Raw genomic sequence first — 18,990 nt, 5'->3', positions numbered from 1 at the left:
TATTGTCACATGTGATATCCAGCAAATGTACGAGGTATTACAGTAATGTTATTTTTCAATCGAATTAAATTTGTATATCATTCCTCAATTTTCTTTGTGGTTGTAATGGATAAACGCATATAATATTGCCAATAATTTGATTTATTAAGAGAAGAAGCTCATGACATCCAGAACTAAAAGGTTTCAATATTGTATAAGTACTTGTCTAATTTTAAAATTTTTCTTTCCTACAGCTTCTTAAGTAAGACAAACACTTCATACGTTTAATTACAAAAACTTGTTGATACTTTTTATTTCACTATTCAGACCATAACTCACAAATAAGGGGGATACCGGATTGGCATAAAATTTTGTAATAGATGAAAGTTATTTAAAACAATTTTGATCTTTATACAGGGTGTCCCAACTAAAATTTGCACTCCATGAAATCTCCGATTTCGTTCAAATGATTAAAAAAACACTCATATATATAAAGAATAATACATTTATTTCATTTTCGTTAACCATACAGTCTCGATTATTTTATAATGTATAATAAGTACCTAATATTTTACCATACTTTTACTTCGATATAGGTACATAATATACTCAAATAACGTAGAATAATGTAGGCCAAAATGCCAGAGTCTAAATAAGTTTTCCTATTAAAATAACTTAAGTCAATATTTAAATCCAATAGTCCGATACTAATGAGCCAAGTCAATCCTGAAAATACAAATCCAGACTCTAGCATGTTGACTTAAATAACACATTGGGTATCACAATAATGTAAACAGCTATAATACAAAAATAAGTTGAGAAAACTTGGCTTGCAAAGTAGATAGCACGTAAAAAATGCAGAAATATAAAATTTTCTGTGGGGTTTCTGAATTCATGAGTTAATTATATAAACGATACTTCACATGTTATGACAGGATCTTCCCCTTCCTTTTATAACGTTTTTTTTATTTAGGTCCTGTGACATGTACACGAACAGCGACCGTTAAAAAGTTAAACTATTTTAAAGAAACTAGCTACATGGCCTAGTGTTGTTAATTAAAAGACCCAGCCAGCACTACAATAGTCCCACGAATCGACTTTAATAAATGTTTTAAACACTTTTTGGTAAAATAATAGTTTAGTGCAATTCAGAAAAGGCAGTCTTGTAATGGTAAAATTATTGACAAGAAATAAATGTTTCCAAAATAAAATCTGTACATGGAAAAAAATACAAACCACAGCGTTAAAAAGTACAAAAAAAGAAAAGTTTGCCTCTTTGCTTTTTGAAGATGTTCCAAAAATAACAGGTGATGATATGGCTAGTTAAATGATAATTAAATGGTATCTGGGGGACTGCAGTTAATCTCATTTGATTTAATTCAACAAAGTCTATAAATACGTATGCGTTTTTAGTGTCAAACGCATATGCATTCATCTGGTTTTAACTTGTCAGTTGGTAAATATTTTTTAATTCTGCAAGTCTAATAGAGATACTTGAATCCTTTCAACATGTAACACCGAGGCTTGGTACCGAAAAGAGTACTAAATCATTTAATTAAGACAAACTAACTTGAACTTCGCGAATTAAATGAACTAAATTTCCACTTTTAGCATATATCATCTTTTCAACCACTATCACTGGGTTTAATTATTGTCATATACGAAGAACACTTTGTGCGTTTTTTTATACACCTAACTAAAGTAATACATCCTTATCAATTTTTTTCAAGATTCTCTTACTAACTGAATATTTTATTTTGATTTCTTCAGTTCATCTACTTTCCAACCTTAATCAATAATTTTTTCACTTAATCAACTAATAATATATACCCTTGATATTTTTTGGCAGGTACTTATTAACATTTTGTATAAAATTACTTGTTGAAAGGAGACTTATGTGAACATGACAATGTAGCTGACAAAAGTGTCTACTGTGAACTACTACCACAAAGAGGCAAAATGTGAATGTTTCAATACACTCCAACTCCGTAGAATTATTGTTTAAAAAGTATAAAACACAAAATGATACTTAAAATAATTGAAAAAGACTTTTTCGATTCAGTTGTTCCAATAAGTTGAATGGAAAACTCTTAAAATGGTATAATTTATACAGAACAATTGTAATTTAAATAGGTAAAGTTTGGTTTACACCAAAATAGGTACTATGAATATGAATGAATAAACTTACAAAATAGAAATGTGCAAGTAAATTTGAAGAAATTAAGCAAGAAAAGTTTAGTTTTCAAATGTGAATCAAAGATTCAAAAGACAACAAATGGATTTAACAATTAACAAATTAATAAGACCCTATTTTCAGTAACAGCTTTGATAGTGTTCAAAAATAAATAAATTATAATTCGAAATTTTATTATTCAAATTTAGTTAGAGAAAGGACACTGATGAAGCAGACGCAGTTACGCACCTGCAGAAAGTGATTTTATAGCCTCCGTCCAAAAATGAGCAAGTCTTTTTTATCTATTTATATATCTTTTTTAACTTCTCTTAATTTTTTCAATCATCTGCTTAATTACTCAGTTTTTTAAAATTCTTCATTTGATTCTCTATTTGTAATAATCAATTGCAGTCACTAAAATAGTCGCAAAGTAGATTCCTACATTTCCATTTTGCAATAATATTACTTACCCCACATTTATTATACCTACTTCTGTGTAGAGGTTAAAAATTTTGAAAAACTATTTCTTGCAGAATATAAATAAAAAAAAAACAAAAAAGAAAGTAAATTCTATTCAAATAATTTTAATAGTTATAGATTATACCTGCATATCTATTTATTAGTTAAGAGGGGAGGGTGGGTCACTTAACTCTGGTAATGTGGATTGTATGGAGCTTGTTTCCCATAGGCCTCAGTTTGGGGTGGTGGAGGAGATCCTGGGCCCATGGACATTGCCACGTCGTATGGAGGTGGTTGATTTTGAAATCCTGGTTGCGGATGATACCCTTGAACAAACACGACAATTTATATATTTCATATTGAACTATGGCTTTCAATGAAAAGGAGCAATCAATAAGCAGCGAGAAACTGTAACCGTAATTAAGAAGCTCTTATAGGCGTATGGATTCGATTTTTTAAAAATAAGCGGAAGTCTTATTTGATTTTTTTTCTTAACTTCTACAATTTAATAACAATAACAACTAGTTATGGGAGGTGTCTTGGGGTTCAAGTTACTTCACGTTATTTTTCTCCTTTATGTATATACTCTATGTCCCCGTCCACATCAAAGAAAAAAGCGCCAGAATAGTATATGTCTCCATTTGCTGAAGAATAGCGTTAATAAATTGTACCATGTAAAATTGCTACGTATAGAAAACTCTTCCCGTCACAAATTATTTTACAGAGAACTTTCGTCATAATGAACTAATTTGTCACTTCTATTTTAAGCAGTACTTTGAACTTATTAATGAATACTATATCAAACATTACAACACTTTTTATTTCACTTCTGTCCGTATTTTAGAGAGTTTCATATTTAGTTATTTCAGGCTTAGAAGGTATCGTTTGCATTCCATTTAAAATAATCATACTTCTGAATGATTATAGAAACAGTATTAAATATCAACGAAAGACAAGTAACAAATCGTCACAAATTATAGAACTTGCACTTTTGTTGACCTCTTGCAAACAAGTCGAGTTGTTGTTTCATTCATGAAAGCCAAGAGGATAGGAGGTTAATTAATATTAACCAAATTTTCATAAACCTTTCACAAAGGCTCAGAAATAAAAAAAACTCATGAGACGAAACGTACCTAGAGAATTGAAATGTATCAATTCAGCAAATAGATTTATCAAATACAACTCTGTCACCTCAATATCTATAATAAGAAGGATTTTTGCCCATTAAATTAATGATATACCCACAAACAAGATTATCTAAAGTGCCACTTTGAAACAGCTTCCAAAAAATTTAATGAAAATTATTGATGTAAGATAAAACAAGCATCGATTAAGCACCAAGTAAATAACCAAATTCGTGATAAACCAAAGATATAAAAAAATAATACTTTAGGACAGGGAAGAATTTAACTATACTTTTACGAATTAAGAAAGCATCAATAGCCAGCAGAAGACATTAATTTTGCTGAAACATATTTTTAACAGGAAATATATGCGATACCATGACACAGTGGTGCGATTTGAGTGACGATATAAAGTTATTTATGTATATCCTGAATTTATAACAAATTTTATATTAATTGAAAGGATATTAATTTGGCTTAACAAACGTTTTCGTGGTATGAATTTGAGTTCTATAAACGAAAATTATTCACCAAAAATGTCAAATAATTGGGAAGCAGTATGTGAATGTGAAATATTCATGCACATTGTGCAATTATTTATATATTAGGTCTGCCGGCAAGTTGTGTCCGATAATTTTGTTTTAAGTTTCAACGAGTATGTGCATGCTCTTTTGGGACATATATGGCTGTGTCTCTTTATAACTGCATTTATACACTTGTATCCTTTGATATTAATTACAGTAAAGAAGTCATAAGCATTGATGGAAATTATATCGTACAGTAAATATCGTTAAATGTGTTAAAAAAATTCTCATTTTCTTCCTCTTCATAAACGGATAGAACTTTCCAGTAGACCTAATATAATTCGCAAACAAACAATCAAGAAGGGCAAACCTTTTCTCAATTTTTAGATAATGAACGATTGGCCCGAATACTTCGGTTAAAAAATTTTAAGGCATTCACATGAAGTTATAATTTGAACATATCGCCTTACTGAAATTCTAAAAACGTTTCATTTACTAGGTTCGAATGCAGCATAATATCACGTACTTACAAGGTTCCCATTTCAAAGAAACCATTAACAAAATGTAGTATGTAGAACAGCTTTTAATTGTTGTATTTTATTCTATTGGAATACCCTCAAACAATATAACTTAATGGTTTTACTTACAGTCCTAATTGCTAGTTTGTCATAGTAAATAAAATCCCAAATGAAAATGCCACCACACTAAAAAAAAATTGTATAATTTGAAGGCACTACCTGTAGGTGGGTATGGAGCTCCTATAGGACCTGATGCTGGGGGATATGGCGCTGAATGCGGAGGTGGGTAGGGTCCTGAATGAGGAGGATAACCTGCAATAATTAATATCATCCTTAAACACTGTCAGGTTACTATATGCTGTTAGAAGGTTTCAAAAGTAACACAAGTTATCCAACAAACATATTTCGAAAGAAAAATGTGATGTAACTACTAAGCTTATGATGCAAAATTCTTGTCTTATTGAGTATAATAAAAAGCGTATAAAAATAAGGATGAAAGGTGATCATGCATGGCGTTGCAAATCGTACTTCCACTTCGAACAACACATGCATTGAATGCCTAATCGCATTTTGCCACATTAGGGATACGATATCAATTCGAGGTAAAGATTATTGCAAATTATAAAGATTTTGCAGACTAATACTGACCCTTCTTATCAGAATTTTAAACTTTAAACACACAAGACAAAATGTATATGTACGTAACTAAAATATCTGGAAAGTCACATCAAAACCATTATGTAATTAAAATTACTCTAACTAACTGATAACGTATTGAAGATAAGTACAATTTGCTAGAATATTTTCTATAAATGCATTGTATCTAATTATACATATCAAACCACCCGATTTCAACGCAATGTAACGAGCTTATCAAAAAATTCAAAATTTATTATTCAAATACTTTCAATTCAATATATTATTCAAATTACAAGAATAGTTATTATTTATGGACGTGGTTTAAATAGTGCTTTTCAGCTGAATTACCTATAGGATCATGATAAAACCACTTGATAAAAATACACACTTTAAATAAAGAGTTTCATGTTTTCTTTTTATTTTTTAGAATCAAGTAACAGGCTAGTTTATAACATGAGCTCAATTTAATTTTTATTAAAAATTCTGTTGTAACCCTATTACCTAACGTTAGTTGAGGAACACCACGTCAACCACCTTTTTAAATAATTACCGGTTGGGTAATTTTGACTATCAGTCAAAAACAATTAAATGCATTGCACTGAAATCCTTATGACCTATATTAAAATTAAAAAAAAAAACACCGTTTGTGAAAGTACTATTAAAGCAAGTTAAATTTAACACTTTATTCAAAAGTTGCAAAATATGAGCCTACATATTATACTTACTTGCTTTCTACAGCTACAGTAAGACTCAGTAAAAATAACTTTGATCTACTGCATAAATGCAAATAATGGATTAGTTGATTATATCAAATATTGACTAAACTACATCAAATAACACCTAAACGGCAACATCATTGTCAATTGTAGGCAACTGAAAACTTGAACACTAAACTTAACACACACTAAGCTTAATGGAAATAAAAGTGCTTTAAATTAATGTTGACCTAAAAGCAAAAAGTGCAAAATATATTCAAAATTGCAACAATCACATACCCATTAGCGGTGGGTAAAATCCTGAAAAAAAAAACATAAATGTTTTCGCTTATTTATATTTCTTCCGTTATTCTGTATACTTAGTACCTAGTTGCATATATGCAAACAAAAAACTATGTATTGAATAACACTCCTCAGATTTAATTAGATGAGATTTTATTGACGCTTTTGAATTCTTTAACATAATATAAAATGAAACTGAGCATTGAACTTTTAATGCTCCAAAATATTGGTAAAATACAAGAACTGTAATTTTGCATTAAGTGCAATGAAGAACATTTTCATTGTTCACAGCTTTATCAACTTAATCCCTTGCTGAATATTCAATATCTCATACTTTAAAAAATACCTAGGCGTCGCACAGTAACTTAAAAAATCAAGATATAATAACCACTTTCTATTTTATGCAAAGTCTTACCTGGTTGTGGTTGTGGCATGGGCATCCCAGGTCCAGGCCCATAGTGGCCAACACCTACATAACCACCAGGTGGTGGTCCTCCATGTACTGGATAAGGTTGAGGGACAGGTTGGGTAGTGGTAACTGTTACACTTGCACCATCTAATAATAAGAAAGGAGATGTCTTGTATTAGCATTATTAAATAACCTAAATAAATAAAATTAAAATAACTGTTTTTAAAACCATGGATGTTTTTCTCTGTTGTGAAGGGTGTATAGTAAAGGAGTGTTTGTGCCCAAATAAAATTTGAAGTCACATGATAGCCATACAATGGTGAGTCAGATCATGAGTAATGTAAAATTGATGAAAACAATTGAAGTGAAGCCTAAAGACACAACCGCACAGAAGTAATAAGGGGGAATATTTGTGATGAGAAATGTTAATGTAATGTTGTGGTTTTATTGGTTTAAAATTCATTTTTGGGTAGGTAAAAACTGGTGAAATTGGAAATTCAAAATTAGGTTAGACATTTGTCTTAACACAGACCAATTTTTATGTTCTCCTCAGAGAGTTAATTTTTCAATTTAAAATGAATAAAACTAATGGGTGAGAAAATTCTCTCTGAGGAGCAGCTTGAAGCTGCCGTGGAGAACCTTTATGAAAACCATTACCTGTGCCAGATTTTACTAGCGGTTGCATACAACAAAATGTTAACAAATTTATATTAAAAAATTGTTACCAAAAAAGTAACTAATAAATAAGGTAGGTGTGATTCAATTGGTGAAAACAATAATCAATATTAACAATAATTTAAAAAATTCTAAAAACCCATATTTGCTATCCTTGCTTCGAAATGATCAAAATGTGTTTGATTTGTTAACTGTTTCTTTTCTATGAGAAATTGAAAACCTTGTATGATTAATAGTGTTATGAAGCTGTATAATCCCATCTCATGCTGGGTTTAACTTGATTTTGATTTGAAGCCATTGTTAATGTTAACATGATGTAATTTGCAGTACCTACGTGACTCAAGCAACTTTCTGTAGAAGCTTCATCATTTACTCTGTTAAGGAACCCAGGTAAGTTTTCAAAAGAGAAAGTAATTAAAGATCGCTACTTATGAAATAGTACTCACTTGCACTTCTATACACTATCCCTTCTCGTTTTCTTTTACAGCACCATCCACACAAGGAAAATATTATTATACAAATAACAACTATACATATAGGCCCGACAATATCCATTTTATCTAACAGCTAAGCTCAAGATGGGATATTTAAAGAATAAATCGAATCTTATCAAAAAGAATTAGTATAAACGTTCATATTAAAGGGGGATTCTATGGGCTATCACACATTAGAAAAAGAGCAAGCTATTTAAGTGGAAGCACTAGAAACTAGCTCTTATGATAACTAAAAGTGACACTAGTTTAGTATATTTTATTATGAAATAAGCGAGGACCTTATAAAAATTAAGGAATGAACTATTCTGTACTCTGTAGTAAAAGTAAACACTGCATCACATACCGTCAAATGCAAAGCAATAAAGAAGTGTACATTGACACTTCGATTGACAATTGACAAGTGATTCATTACTAGAGATGAGATCCACGGGAGATTGTTTAAGAATCGATGTTAATTGCTCTCAGTGAAGTGACGAAACTCTTCGTGTTAATGTTAAATTGCAATAAATTTTTAAAAATGGCGGGCGCTTAGTATTATTATGTTTTTTTTAAAATTATTTAGTACAAAGAAGTACATACACTACGTTTTTTAACACGCAACACACAGTTTTTACGTGTTAAATTTTAAACTCCATGTTGAGCTCTGTTCTGTTACAGTTACAGCCACAAAACTTGGCACAAGTAAAATTTGCTTTCTTAACTTTAATTCGTCAATTAACTGAAAAAAGCTTGTAAAAATGAAGTGTTTATTATACACGGGACGAGTCCTAACGGGACCGACACAGCAGGTGCACATAGGGGGCCTTAAAATATGACGAATTGTTGAATTTTTTACTACGGTTAATGGTTGAAGAGATATTGACCTTCAAAGTTGGCTCGTAAATTTCCAAAGAACGGCATATTTCAGTAATGCGTTATCTCAACGCAACCAGCTCTGAAACACGTTTTATTCTTATCTTAATTGGTAGAAATGTGAGATGGATAGATGCTCGGTAAAGGCTGGATTAGGGGTGAGATAAGGTCTAAACGAGTTGAATTTTTTTTAGCTGCAAAGTTACTAACAAACGGGCAAGACCATTTAATAGCAAATTTAATTCTAAAATTTTTATTCCCCTTCAAAATTGGTCGAAAACCTTGTTACTTTTGATAAAATCGCAGTTTTGCGAAATAGAACCATACCAAATTTAAAGCGTTTTAAAAGGATTGCGTATAAATTTTCTCACTAAATGAAAATTTTCCAGCAATTCCTGAGCCAAATCGCGTTAATTTAATACCACATTTAGAAGATCTGTTACTTGAGCGACTTTGGCAAATTGCAATAGCTCGTATTGTACAAATAGCAAACAACTGCCCTGGCAACATGACCTGTTGCAATTCCGTTGTCTCTCAATGTCTATTACAATTCACGTAGCAAATTCAACTGCCTAACAAAGTCAGTTATATTGCTTAACGAGGTTTTGTAACAGGGGGATTTACTACCTTCTTAAAGACTGCAATCTTAGTGACGTCACCATGACGTCTTTCGTCTTAAATGTGCACCAATGGTGCTGTCAATAACCCACCTCTGACAACAAAATGACGTCATAATGCTGCTAATACACAGTGGCTTTCTGTTCAAAAAATAAGGCCGGTTTTTATGAAATGCCGACAATTGTTTGCTACATTCAGTCCAGTTTTTGCAGATCGTTGCCCCTCATAAGAACAAAACTTCGATTTTTAAAATGGACTTTTTGGAGTGGGTGAAACAGTTTCCCAGCACTAAAGGAGAAAAGAGATACCTATAACACCTAATACCTATAATCAAAACTTAGGTATTTGTTTTTTGTTGTAGTGATGAATCACTACAACAATTAATTTTAATGCAATAGTTTTCGAAGAAAAAGTTTTAATGCTCAAGCTAACATAACTTAATATTTTTTTAAACATTACTTCTAACTCTTTCTGCTTATAACTTCTCATTAAAGCCTGTAATTTAAGTTAGCAACATGCATTAAAACAGCTTTCTTTTACGATAAAATACTTTGCTATGTGAAAAAAACCTCAAAAGAGAACAGAAAAAAAGACCTGCTGTTAGTAGCACATTGAAAGGTATGTCTCCAGTACCTATCAACACCTACAGAATTTCTCCGAAATATTTCAGAACGATTTCACATAAATCTATAAATTTTTATTAATTTAAAGCGAAACACTCTGTATTTTCATTACTTTAGTGCCAAGGGAAAAAATGCTTATTATTTGTTAGTAAAATCATTTCCACAATTTTAAAATCATCTTGTTGGTATGATAAATTAGATATTTACCAAAACTAAAAATAGGGCCTTTTAGTAACTTAGAAACAAGAAGCCTGTAGGTTTTTAGATTTCAAGGCATTCTTCAACAAAGCATGAAATATGCTGCTTTTCCTTTGTTTAATCAGCACTAATTATTATCATTTATAAAATGCCAATAATAGCTAGCACAAGTATACTTTACACTTATATTACTATCTCAAGGAAAATATAAGTCAAAGTTCTATTTTATTATTAAGTACCAAGATTATTGCTTTGCTGTAGATATAACAAGAAACACATCATTTTCACTAATCACAGCAGGGTTGTCATTAAGTCACTTGTCAATTTCTAGATATTTTTAGAGCATCCACTGATATTCAATCAGCCGCAGTAGGTGTGTATCAGCCATGGTACGTTTTTAGTAGATATCAGAAATTAAAATGCATCACATTTTTAATAGTACCTAACAGTTTTTATACAGGTGCTAAAATCTACTGCACTACAGTCCATTCTCAACGCCTAATAATTTTGATTCAATACTTCAATGTCCATAGCTGAAGCAGTGGTCTCTTTTCATCTCATTACTTTTTACACTCATGACACATCCGTCTATGATATAGGTATTGAAGCATACTTACTTGAATAAGGGTGTGACTGCGGTTGGCTGGGACTGCTATCCTTACAGCATAAACAACACAGTCCTAAAACAGTAAGTTCATGTCATCAATTATCTTTCATGTGACCAAACAGTTAGAGACTATGATTTCAATAGTTTCTTACCTAAACATAAACCACATTCACAACAACAACGTAAAAGTTCACAACAATTATCATCCATTTTTAAAAAATAACACTAGCCCTAGCCGATCCTAATATTTAATTTTTAACGTTAAATATTCTAAATAAACATTAACGTGATGGTGACTCAAGATATAGCAAGACCTTCAACTAACGTTAGCAAGGTTGTTATGGCCTTTAATTTTTATTGCATATAATAAATGAATTAGATATACAACGTCATCCTCATAGTCAGTTATCGTTAATAATTATTTTTAGTCTTAATTTATTTATATTACAATATATTCGTTAACACCAGCACTTTTTGTTATAGAAAAAGGTAGTTGAGCCTTAGGACCTGTGGATAGATCATGCACAGAACCGTAAAAATTTAATTAACGAAGCCGTGAAAGGGACCGAAACTCAAAAACGTAACCAAATTCAGGTCCGACCAGAACTAGGGACGCGTTCACAATTTCGCCTATACAAGGAATAGATTGATGCAACAATTGACTATTGTTATTGCTAGGCCTTCTCGGAAACGATGATCTTGGATGGGATATCCCCCTCAACTAATTTTCCAGTAATCGGATTGGCCGGTTATCGCCATGGACCAATTTGATTGGTGGAAAATCAACTGAAAAGCATCAATCCAATCCAGATCACTGTTTCCGAAAACGCTCGTTGTTGGGCAATTGTCGCGAGTTGTGACAGATATAGAAATGTCAGTTTATGTCGATTTCGATAATATGTTTACTTATTTTAACCACCTGTCAATGTCGATCTCTTTACTCTCAAGTACGTGAAGCACCTTCAGCCTAAAATTTAACTAAAATTCAAACAAACTTTTAACCCACAAGTGCAAAGTGTAAATTGCCAAACTTACAAGTGCCCTACCCACACCGAGATCCCTATTATCCTTTCAAATACTAGTTGCATAACTGTACATTTCTAGAGGAATATAGGTACAAGCAATGTGCCTTATATTTCCAGTTTGAGTTTGATTCCGATATGGATAAAAGAATTGACCTGAGATTCCGTAAAGCATCAAGGACCAAGGGTACTCCGTTTTACAGGCAAAGAAATTATTGGGGTGCCGGAGCTGTTGCTATAAGTGGACTCCTCTGGGTTGGATTTGAGTAAGCACTTTCAAATACTTTCTAAGACACTGTGTATTTATATTTTACTAAGATATCATGTATCTATATTCTCTTATAATTTTAAAGTAAAATTTGTGCAACCCTTCTATCTGAAACCCTCCTTTTAACCCTTTACTTTGTTGTGCTAAGAGAGCTATCAACCAATTATTACCAACAGCTATCTAAGAATTTTAGAATACTTAAGAGGAATTAGATTGGAGATTAAAGTATATCAGGGCACATTATGCTCTATTAAAATATATTGATGTGTTTTGGACTGAAAATAGAACATTAATTCTAAAATAGGGTGGTAAATGACATAATTTAAATTATTCTTTAGGTGTCCCAAAGTTCAACTAGTTTGTAATTATTTGTTTTTGATTTTTTACATTTTTCTATCTGTTGTCTGTGGAAGACTAACAGTTGTATCTAACTCAAGAATATGTATCAATGTTATTTTCAAATTGTTTCATTTTACATATGTCATCATCTTCCAAATCTTCAACAAAACTGTAAAAGTCGTGAAACAGTGGGCTGTGTGTTTGATACAGAACAAAACTCTAAATAAGACAGTCTATGGATGTTTCTGTTTCAATTTCCAGATTGCTTCCCAAGACTAACAAACTGAAAGAGTTCATTTCCAATAAGTTAGAAGATTCCGACATCCTTAAAACAAGAATAATTCATACTCGGTACGGATGGACTGACCCAACTGTTCACCGCTTATTGAATAAAGTTAGAGAGAAAGCTGCATACAAGAATGAACCTGAACCAGAGTCAGCTTTCTTTAAATACCTACAGGAATTGCGATCACAGCCAATCGGATTCGACGAAAACGCAAATGAATAGGAATATTAGGTTTGCAATTTGTTGTTATTTTCTTTAGTAGAGAATATGGGTAGTTTATGAATAAATGTTGTAATGGATTTTGTCTGTTTAATGAAACCCTTAGCTTTCTTTTCAGCTATCTCTATGCACTGATACGTACGTAGTTTGAATTATGGCTGAATAGCTACTTATACATATATAAACTGCTCATCAATAGATTAAGATAATGAGTTTTCGGATAATGCGTAACATTTAATACTTGTTTGGCAATTTTAGTTCAACTTTTGTGCTATGTTTTGAAGCACTATTGATAGATGTATTATGCGCTCGACACATTAAAAGTTTAGTTCGTTTTGATGTGTAGTTATAGACGCAACAGAAAAACTACATGATATCTAGAATGGAGCAGAAAAGATGCAAACCATCGAAAATTTTCGCTGTTAACAATTTAGACCTTTGGAAATGTTCATAAAAAATTAACATGGATTATTCCTAGTATGTCTCCTTGTGCATCCATAAATTACTTTAACCAAATCTATTAATGAGTAGTTTATTTCTAGTTTAGTTTTAGGATAAAAAAGTATTGTGAAGACCATTACAGTTAAAATTCTTTCATAATACGATTTAAAAAAAAACAAGATTTTATTAAAATCAATTAAATTATTCATTGGCTAAAGCTCGTTGTCAAAAATTGAGAGTCAGTTCCATTTAATATGTGATCAAGCAGTGACGGTTAGAAGATCTAAATACTTTGATATACAATGCGTTTTGTTTAATACGCAACATCAGGTTTTTCGTGTCAAATTTCTTAACATTAAGCTTTATTCTTTTTTAATTAAAGCTATGAAGCTTTACAAATTCACGCTAATACATCAGTTGAGTCAAACTAACTTACAGACTACTGATAATACCAATGATCGACGTACTAGTCGTCATATATAAAGACTATGTTGTAACTTTAGTTGGGACATTCGCCACATTCTTATTGACGGTCCTTTCGTTTCAAATAATATTAGACACAATTTTGACTTTAATTTACATGTTTTGTGCTGCAAGCAATTACTTAACTTATTCTTATTTATTTTCAGCAAAACCCAAACGTCGAGTAAAAATTCAAAATTCACAAAGCCTACAACAGAATCAGTATCAAAATATTTCCCGAAAACCGAGTTAAAAGACGTTCAGAATAATTTTACTGCCAAAACCTTAGGGAAAACTACCTTAAAAAATTCTAATGAAGTTGATCCTCAGTCGCCATTTGATGATTCAGCAGACGATTTCAGATCGCCCGTACTACTCAGAAAGCGCAACAACTGCGCATGGAAACTTAACAAAAACCCAAAGCAACCAACTAAACCAAAAAACACTGGTAGCAAAAAGAGGGTCGCTAAGAATTCTACCTTAGAAATCATTAAGAAAAATGTCGATGGTGACGATACAAATCCTGAACACCTACAGCTGGCAATAGCTTTGTCTAAGTCTAGTTTTGAAGCTGAATATGGGCATAGTTCAGAAAGCCAAGAAAACGTCGATACGCCTGATATAAGTGTAATGTTACAGAAAACAAAACCGACAAGTTTAGAGAAATTTGGCTTTAAGTCTTGTCGGTCAGTATTGCCTGTGTCGAATCAGAAAATTCGTAGTAGTCCGTTAGAGGTTAGTTTTTATTTTTAATGCGTTTTAAAAAAGTATTTAATATTGAGTTTTTCAGGTTTCTAAAAAGATTAAAAACCGCTACAAATTTATAACCCCCATCCTTTCAATTCGCACGAAGGAGGACCAAGAAGCCTTAATAAATTCAAAAATATCTCAACTTCTGGGTCAATCAGGTCTTAAATCTAAAGCCAAATTAGATAGATTACCCACTAGTTCTACACTCTTCAATTATCTACCGAAAAGACGATGTATTTTCCCATTAGATGATATTTACGAGCACAATTCGTTCAAAATTGACTGTCTTGAATTGTCCAATAATCCAGCCAGATGCGGTTGTTTGTTGAAAGATTGGAGTTCTATCCCGGGTAGAGATAAGTCGCCCGTTAAACTAAAAATAGTTTGCCAGAAATCTGAATCTTTATCTACTGACTCTATAAGTTATAGAGCCAACTCTCCTGAGATTTTAGACAGTAGCACTATGAGCCTTAAAAATCAAGATTCTGTTCATACCTCTTCTAGAGGTCTATCTCCTGATATTTTTGGATCTGAAGAACATGAAAGTTCTCCAAAAATTTCACTTGATTTCAGCAAGGAGAAAATAAAGAAAAGTCCAGAAAAAATCAAAAATATTAATGAAAAGAAAGCACAAATCATTGATATGACAGATGATAATACTGAACCTAAGATTAGCAAAGAAAAAATTAGTTCTTCCTTGACTAGAGTTGCAAGTTTCTATAGTTTAGATGAATTTGAAATTGATGCAGAAATGGAATTCGGTAAAAATGGCCTTCTAAATGATGTATCTAATAATAGTAAGATGGAGATAGATGTGCCTGCTTCCTGTAATAGACTAATAAGTGATATTGATAAAATAAGGACAATACCTTCTATTGATGAGAAATTAAATTCGTCATTAGATTACAATGGTGATGAAGGAAAAAATGAAAATTTATCTATACATGACCCATTTAATATGGAAGTTTCACGTTCCGCTGTAACTAAATTCACCAGTGACAAAAATAGAAGTTCTAATTGTAATTCGGATAAGTCTGAAACACATTTTGATATTGCTCCTGTTGTTGAATTAGATGATCATGAATCTTCTCATTACTCATATTTGACATGTCTAACTCCTGAACCTGTTAAAGGTATTACAAATTCTTCATTCACAAACCACAATTCCCCACAAAATGGAAAATATGTATCTAACAATGAGTTAGATTGCAAATTTCCAGCACCTTCAGATTTTGAAGACACTGAAATAATGACTGAAGAGGTTATAAAACCAAGCCCCAAGACGTCTTTTCAGGAATTAGAATACTGGGATTTTGAAATGCAGTTTCATAATGATAGCCAAAAAGAAATTAAATCCTACAAAAAAACTTTACAGTCTCCATCGAAAGACGCAACTTGCATTGAATTATCTGATGATTCATTTTCTGAAGACCAAATAAATCTCGGTTTAAACAAATCTCTCGAAGACGATCAAAAGTGTGCTTCAAATTCAGCCCCAGAAGTGATTACGGAGACCAAAACCTCTGAGGGTACACAATCACGTGTCACATCACGGTTTGGTACTGATGTCGAAGTTCATTTTGGTGACCAAACCGATAATAGCTTAAAAAATGAAAATAAAGTTCCCAGAAATACATTTTGTTCCCCAGAAAAGCAAAATATGGTCAGTATTACAATATCTGATGAATTATTTTCCAATGAGCAACAGGAGGCTCTTAATCCTAATAAAACCCTGAATCTATCTCAAGTACAAGCACCAATTTCACCTCTAGCAATTTCGTCAGACAGTAATAATAAATTCTCAATTTGTCGTTCTTCCCGAGGATATAATTCTGCTGATCTCAATGTGACAGATTACGTAAATAATTTACTAAGCAAGGATAACTACAGTTTCGAAAATTGTGCCGTGGCTACCAATAATGATCACAGTAAGGAAGATGAACACTTATCGTGGAGTCAAGGCAGTTCTATTGAAGATGAAGAGCTGAATTATTCCTGTTATTTTACTAGATCATCACCGGCTCGGCGATACAAAGAGAATGAGAGTGATTTAGATGATGATGAGATTTATGCAGGTAATATACTATATAAAGAATAGCATTCAACTAGGTGGAGAAGATACTCAAGGCACAATTGGTAAATTATTACCCTAAAAAGGATGGTTTTCATGGTAATTGTGTGTTCGCGAAGTGATATTAATAGTTGCGTGTGGTGGGAACTATTACAAAAATTGTCGCCATATAGACAACTGGATGGTCGATATGGCACTATAACGGTAACCCTATAATACTATCCTCTTTGCCCATAGGTGTTACAAACCTATTTCGACTACTCTGACTCTGTGCAAGACTGACAAAATCATTATTCTCTTATACTTGGCAGCTTTTAACATTTTATGTCAATGATTATTAAATTAGGTATTAAATTAACTCCACTTCCCCCCCTAGTTGGATAATGTTCTCTGAACACAACTAAAATACTGAGATGAGTTGCGCTGAGCAACTTTCTTATAGTTTCAGAAAAGATGGAAGAATCAGCCATCCGAAACGAGCCAACTTTACCGTCAAACTCTCCACAAAAAATTAAAGTTATTAACACTCCTGAAAACTACATAATTAAAACCAGAAACATCACACCAATACCTGATTTTGACTCAATGACTACGCCTTTAATACACAAAGAGCTGCATAAAGTTGGAGTAAAGCCCTTGAAACGTGATAGAGGGACAAAGTTGCTGAAATACATTTATGAGTCGACTCATCCTGTTGTAGATTCTGTGGATTTTGTGGAGAAATGCGGATCGGATGATGAAGGAAAAGTTATTAAGAGAAGAAAAAGAGCTCATGGTACGGTGCAGAAAACTAAAAGTGTTTGTGATATAGAAAATAGTCAAGAAGCTTCAGCTATTTCAAATATGGAGGTAATATATTCAGAAGCGGATATTATTGGTGACCGTTTGTTAATAGAGTAAGTAGTACCTACTTTTTTATTAATTGTGTATTAATTTTCATTCAAATGCATTTTATTATTTCGTTCTGTAAGCTATGAGTTAATACTAAAATTTGTATAATACTGTAACTAATTATTTTCATTTAACATTTTTTTATGGTGATTTTAGCGAAAAATATGAAGATTTAGTGTTCGAACGTCAATCCTCAAAAATTCCGTCATGTCCAGTTCCATTGCAGATAATTTGGTACAATTTTCTATGCTGCAATGCTGACATCAAAGAAAAAGTACTTCTTTATGAACCATTACAGCTAGAGACACTTCACAGCATGTTGAAAGGGATGGGTTTTAAGTTTCATATCCAGGTAAGTGATATTTTTTACCGCTTTAAAGAAAATTATGAGAAATTATGTCTAAGCATTTTGTTATAGGATCTTCTAAACTTTTTGGATAAAAAGTGCATTACTGTAAGGACTGATCGAAAACGTGCCAAAACATGACTAATTATAATTATTGATCTGCTTCTGATTTATATTTTTCATTTTTGTTAAACATCATTTTAAGATTTGCATGATTTTTTAAAAATACATTTTACATCTACAATTCGTTGTTATTGTATGAAAGACATTGTTAATTGATGGTTGTCTATTTTTCTAGAAATATCGTATAGATTTGTGCACAATGTTGATCGTTATATTCATGTAAACAAAACACCTATTGTTTATGGAGTACTATTCCTTTGCCTTTAAATACATATATATTATTAAAAATGTACCATAAATTAGTAAGTTTTTTATTTTATCAAAGAACCCTCATATATGAAACTAAGTTTGAAGTTATATTATCATAGAAGAAAACGACTGGCAATTGCTTGGCAACATGGCAGTAACCAAATAATGCTTAAAACAGTCTCAATTCCTGAATTTATAAAAAAAAATTGATTTTGTGAGTGTCATGCAAAACATTTTCTGATTCTGCAAACAATGCACCACAATCATTTTTGAACTTGTCAGATCTATAATTTTCCTTATGATACCAAGAGCTATTAAGTAAATTTTAAAAATTACAATAGAAGTTAAGCAAGAGTTTACAAGTACAAAAATTACTAGAAATCAACACACTGCTGCATTCGATTTAGGTATATTATTATAGCCCCTCTAATTCTTTAATACAGTAGAATAATTGAGACAAAGCATTTCAACATATACTTTTCTTGGTTTCCGTAAGACATTTTCATAATAAATGGTTGGAGTCTGACGTTCGCTTATAACTAAAAAGCAAAAGATAATCAAGATTTTTTAGTCTCTTCACTAGACTTGTCTTCAAAAAAGACTGACAATGCTCTATTCTCTTCCCTATTTCCT

At 31.8% G+C, this 18,990-nt stretch overlaps 2 protein-coding genes across 4 annotated transcripts; one reads left to right on the top strand and one right to left on the bottom strand.

Annotated features, from left to right (window-relative positions):
- Nucleotides 1-470: 470 nt before the first annotated feature.
- Nucleotides 471-11,529, bottom strand: LOC136416268 (uncharacterized). Of its 3 annotated transcripts, XM_066401366.1 has the most exons (6): nt 11,043-11,529; nt 10,901-10,963; nt 6,830-6,970; nt 6,412-6,432; nt 4,997-5,089; nt 471-2,937 (listed from the first exon to the last, which is right to left on the bottom strand). In XM_066401366.1, exons 1-6 carry the CDS (start codon nt 11,098-11,100, stop codon nt 2,798-2,800), a joined length of 516 nt encoding a protein of 171 aa, XP_066257463.1. In that variant the 5' UTR covers nt 11,101-11,529; the 3' UTR covers nt 471-2,797. The 3 variants fall into 3 exon arrangements, with proteins under 3 accessions (XP_066257463.1, XP_066257465.1, XP_066257464.1); XM_066401368.1 differs by lacking the exon at nt 6,412-6,432 and having other exon boundaries at nt 11,043-11,524; XM_066401367.1 differs by lacking the exons at nt 10,901-10,963; nt 11,043-11,529 and adding an exon at nt 7,945-8,250.
- mus312 (mutagen-sensitive 312) lies at nt 11,424-18,358 on the top strand. Its single transcript, XM_066401327.1, has 7 exons — nt 11,424-12,178; nt 12,781-13,036; nt 14,095-14,662; nt 14,718-16,752; nt 17,191-17,644; nt 17,796-17,991; nt 18,058-18,358. Exons 2-7 carry the CDS (start codon nt 12,939-12,941, stop codon nt 18,124-18,126), a joined length of 3,420 nt encoding a protein of 1,139 aa, XP_066257424.1. The 5' UTR covers nt 11,424-12,178; nt 12,781-12,938; the 3' UTR covers nt 18,127-18,358.
- Nucleotides 18,359-18,990: the final 632 nt, after the last annotated feature.

This window comes from Euwallacea similis, chromosome 22, assembly GCF_039881205.1.
Source record: "Euwallacea similis isolate ESF13 chromosome 22, ESF131.1, whole genome shotgun sequence".
NCBI lineage: Eukaryota > Metazoa > Arthropoda > Insecta > Coleoptera > Curculionidae > Euwallacea > Euwallacea similis.
Note: the sequence above shows the minus strand (reverse complement) of the source record. Positions and strands in the feature narration are given on the sequence as shown.

What these genes read in the sequence shown, in the direction of transcription:
- LOC136416268 (XM_066401366.1), bottom strand. Translation starts at nt 11,100, where the DNA reads ATGGATGATAATTGTTGTGAACTTTTACGTTGTTGTTGTGAATGTGGT. An exon ending in TGAATGTGGTTTATGTTTAG is followed by an intron (nt 10,964 to 11,042) that starts GTAAGAAACTAT and finishes TTACTGTTTTAG; the next exon opens with GACTGTGTTGTTTATGCTGT. An exon ending in AGCTCCATACCCACCTACAG is followed by an intron (nt 2,938 to 4,996) that starts GTAGTGCCTTCA and finishes TGTTTGTTCAAG; the next exon opens with GGTATCATCCGCAACCAGGA.
- mus312 (XM_066401327.1), top strand. Translation starts at nt 12,939, where the DNA reads ATGAACCTGAACCAGAGTCAGCTTTCTTTAAATACCTACAGGAATTGC. An exon ending in CAAATGAATAGGAATATTAG is followed by an intron (nt 13,037 to 14,094) that starts GTTTGCAATTTG and finishes ATTTATTTTCAG; the next exon opens with CAAAACCCAAACGTCGAGTA. An exon ending in GGTGACCGTTTGTTAATAGA is followed by an intron (nt 17,645 to 17,795) that starts GTAAGTAGTACC and finishes TGGTGATTTTAG; the next exon opens with CGAAAAATATGAAGATTTAG.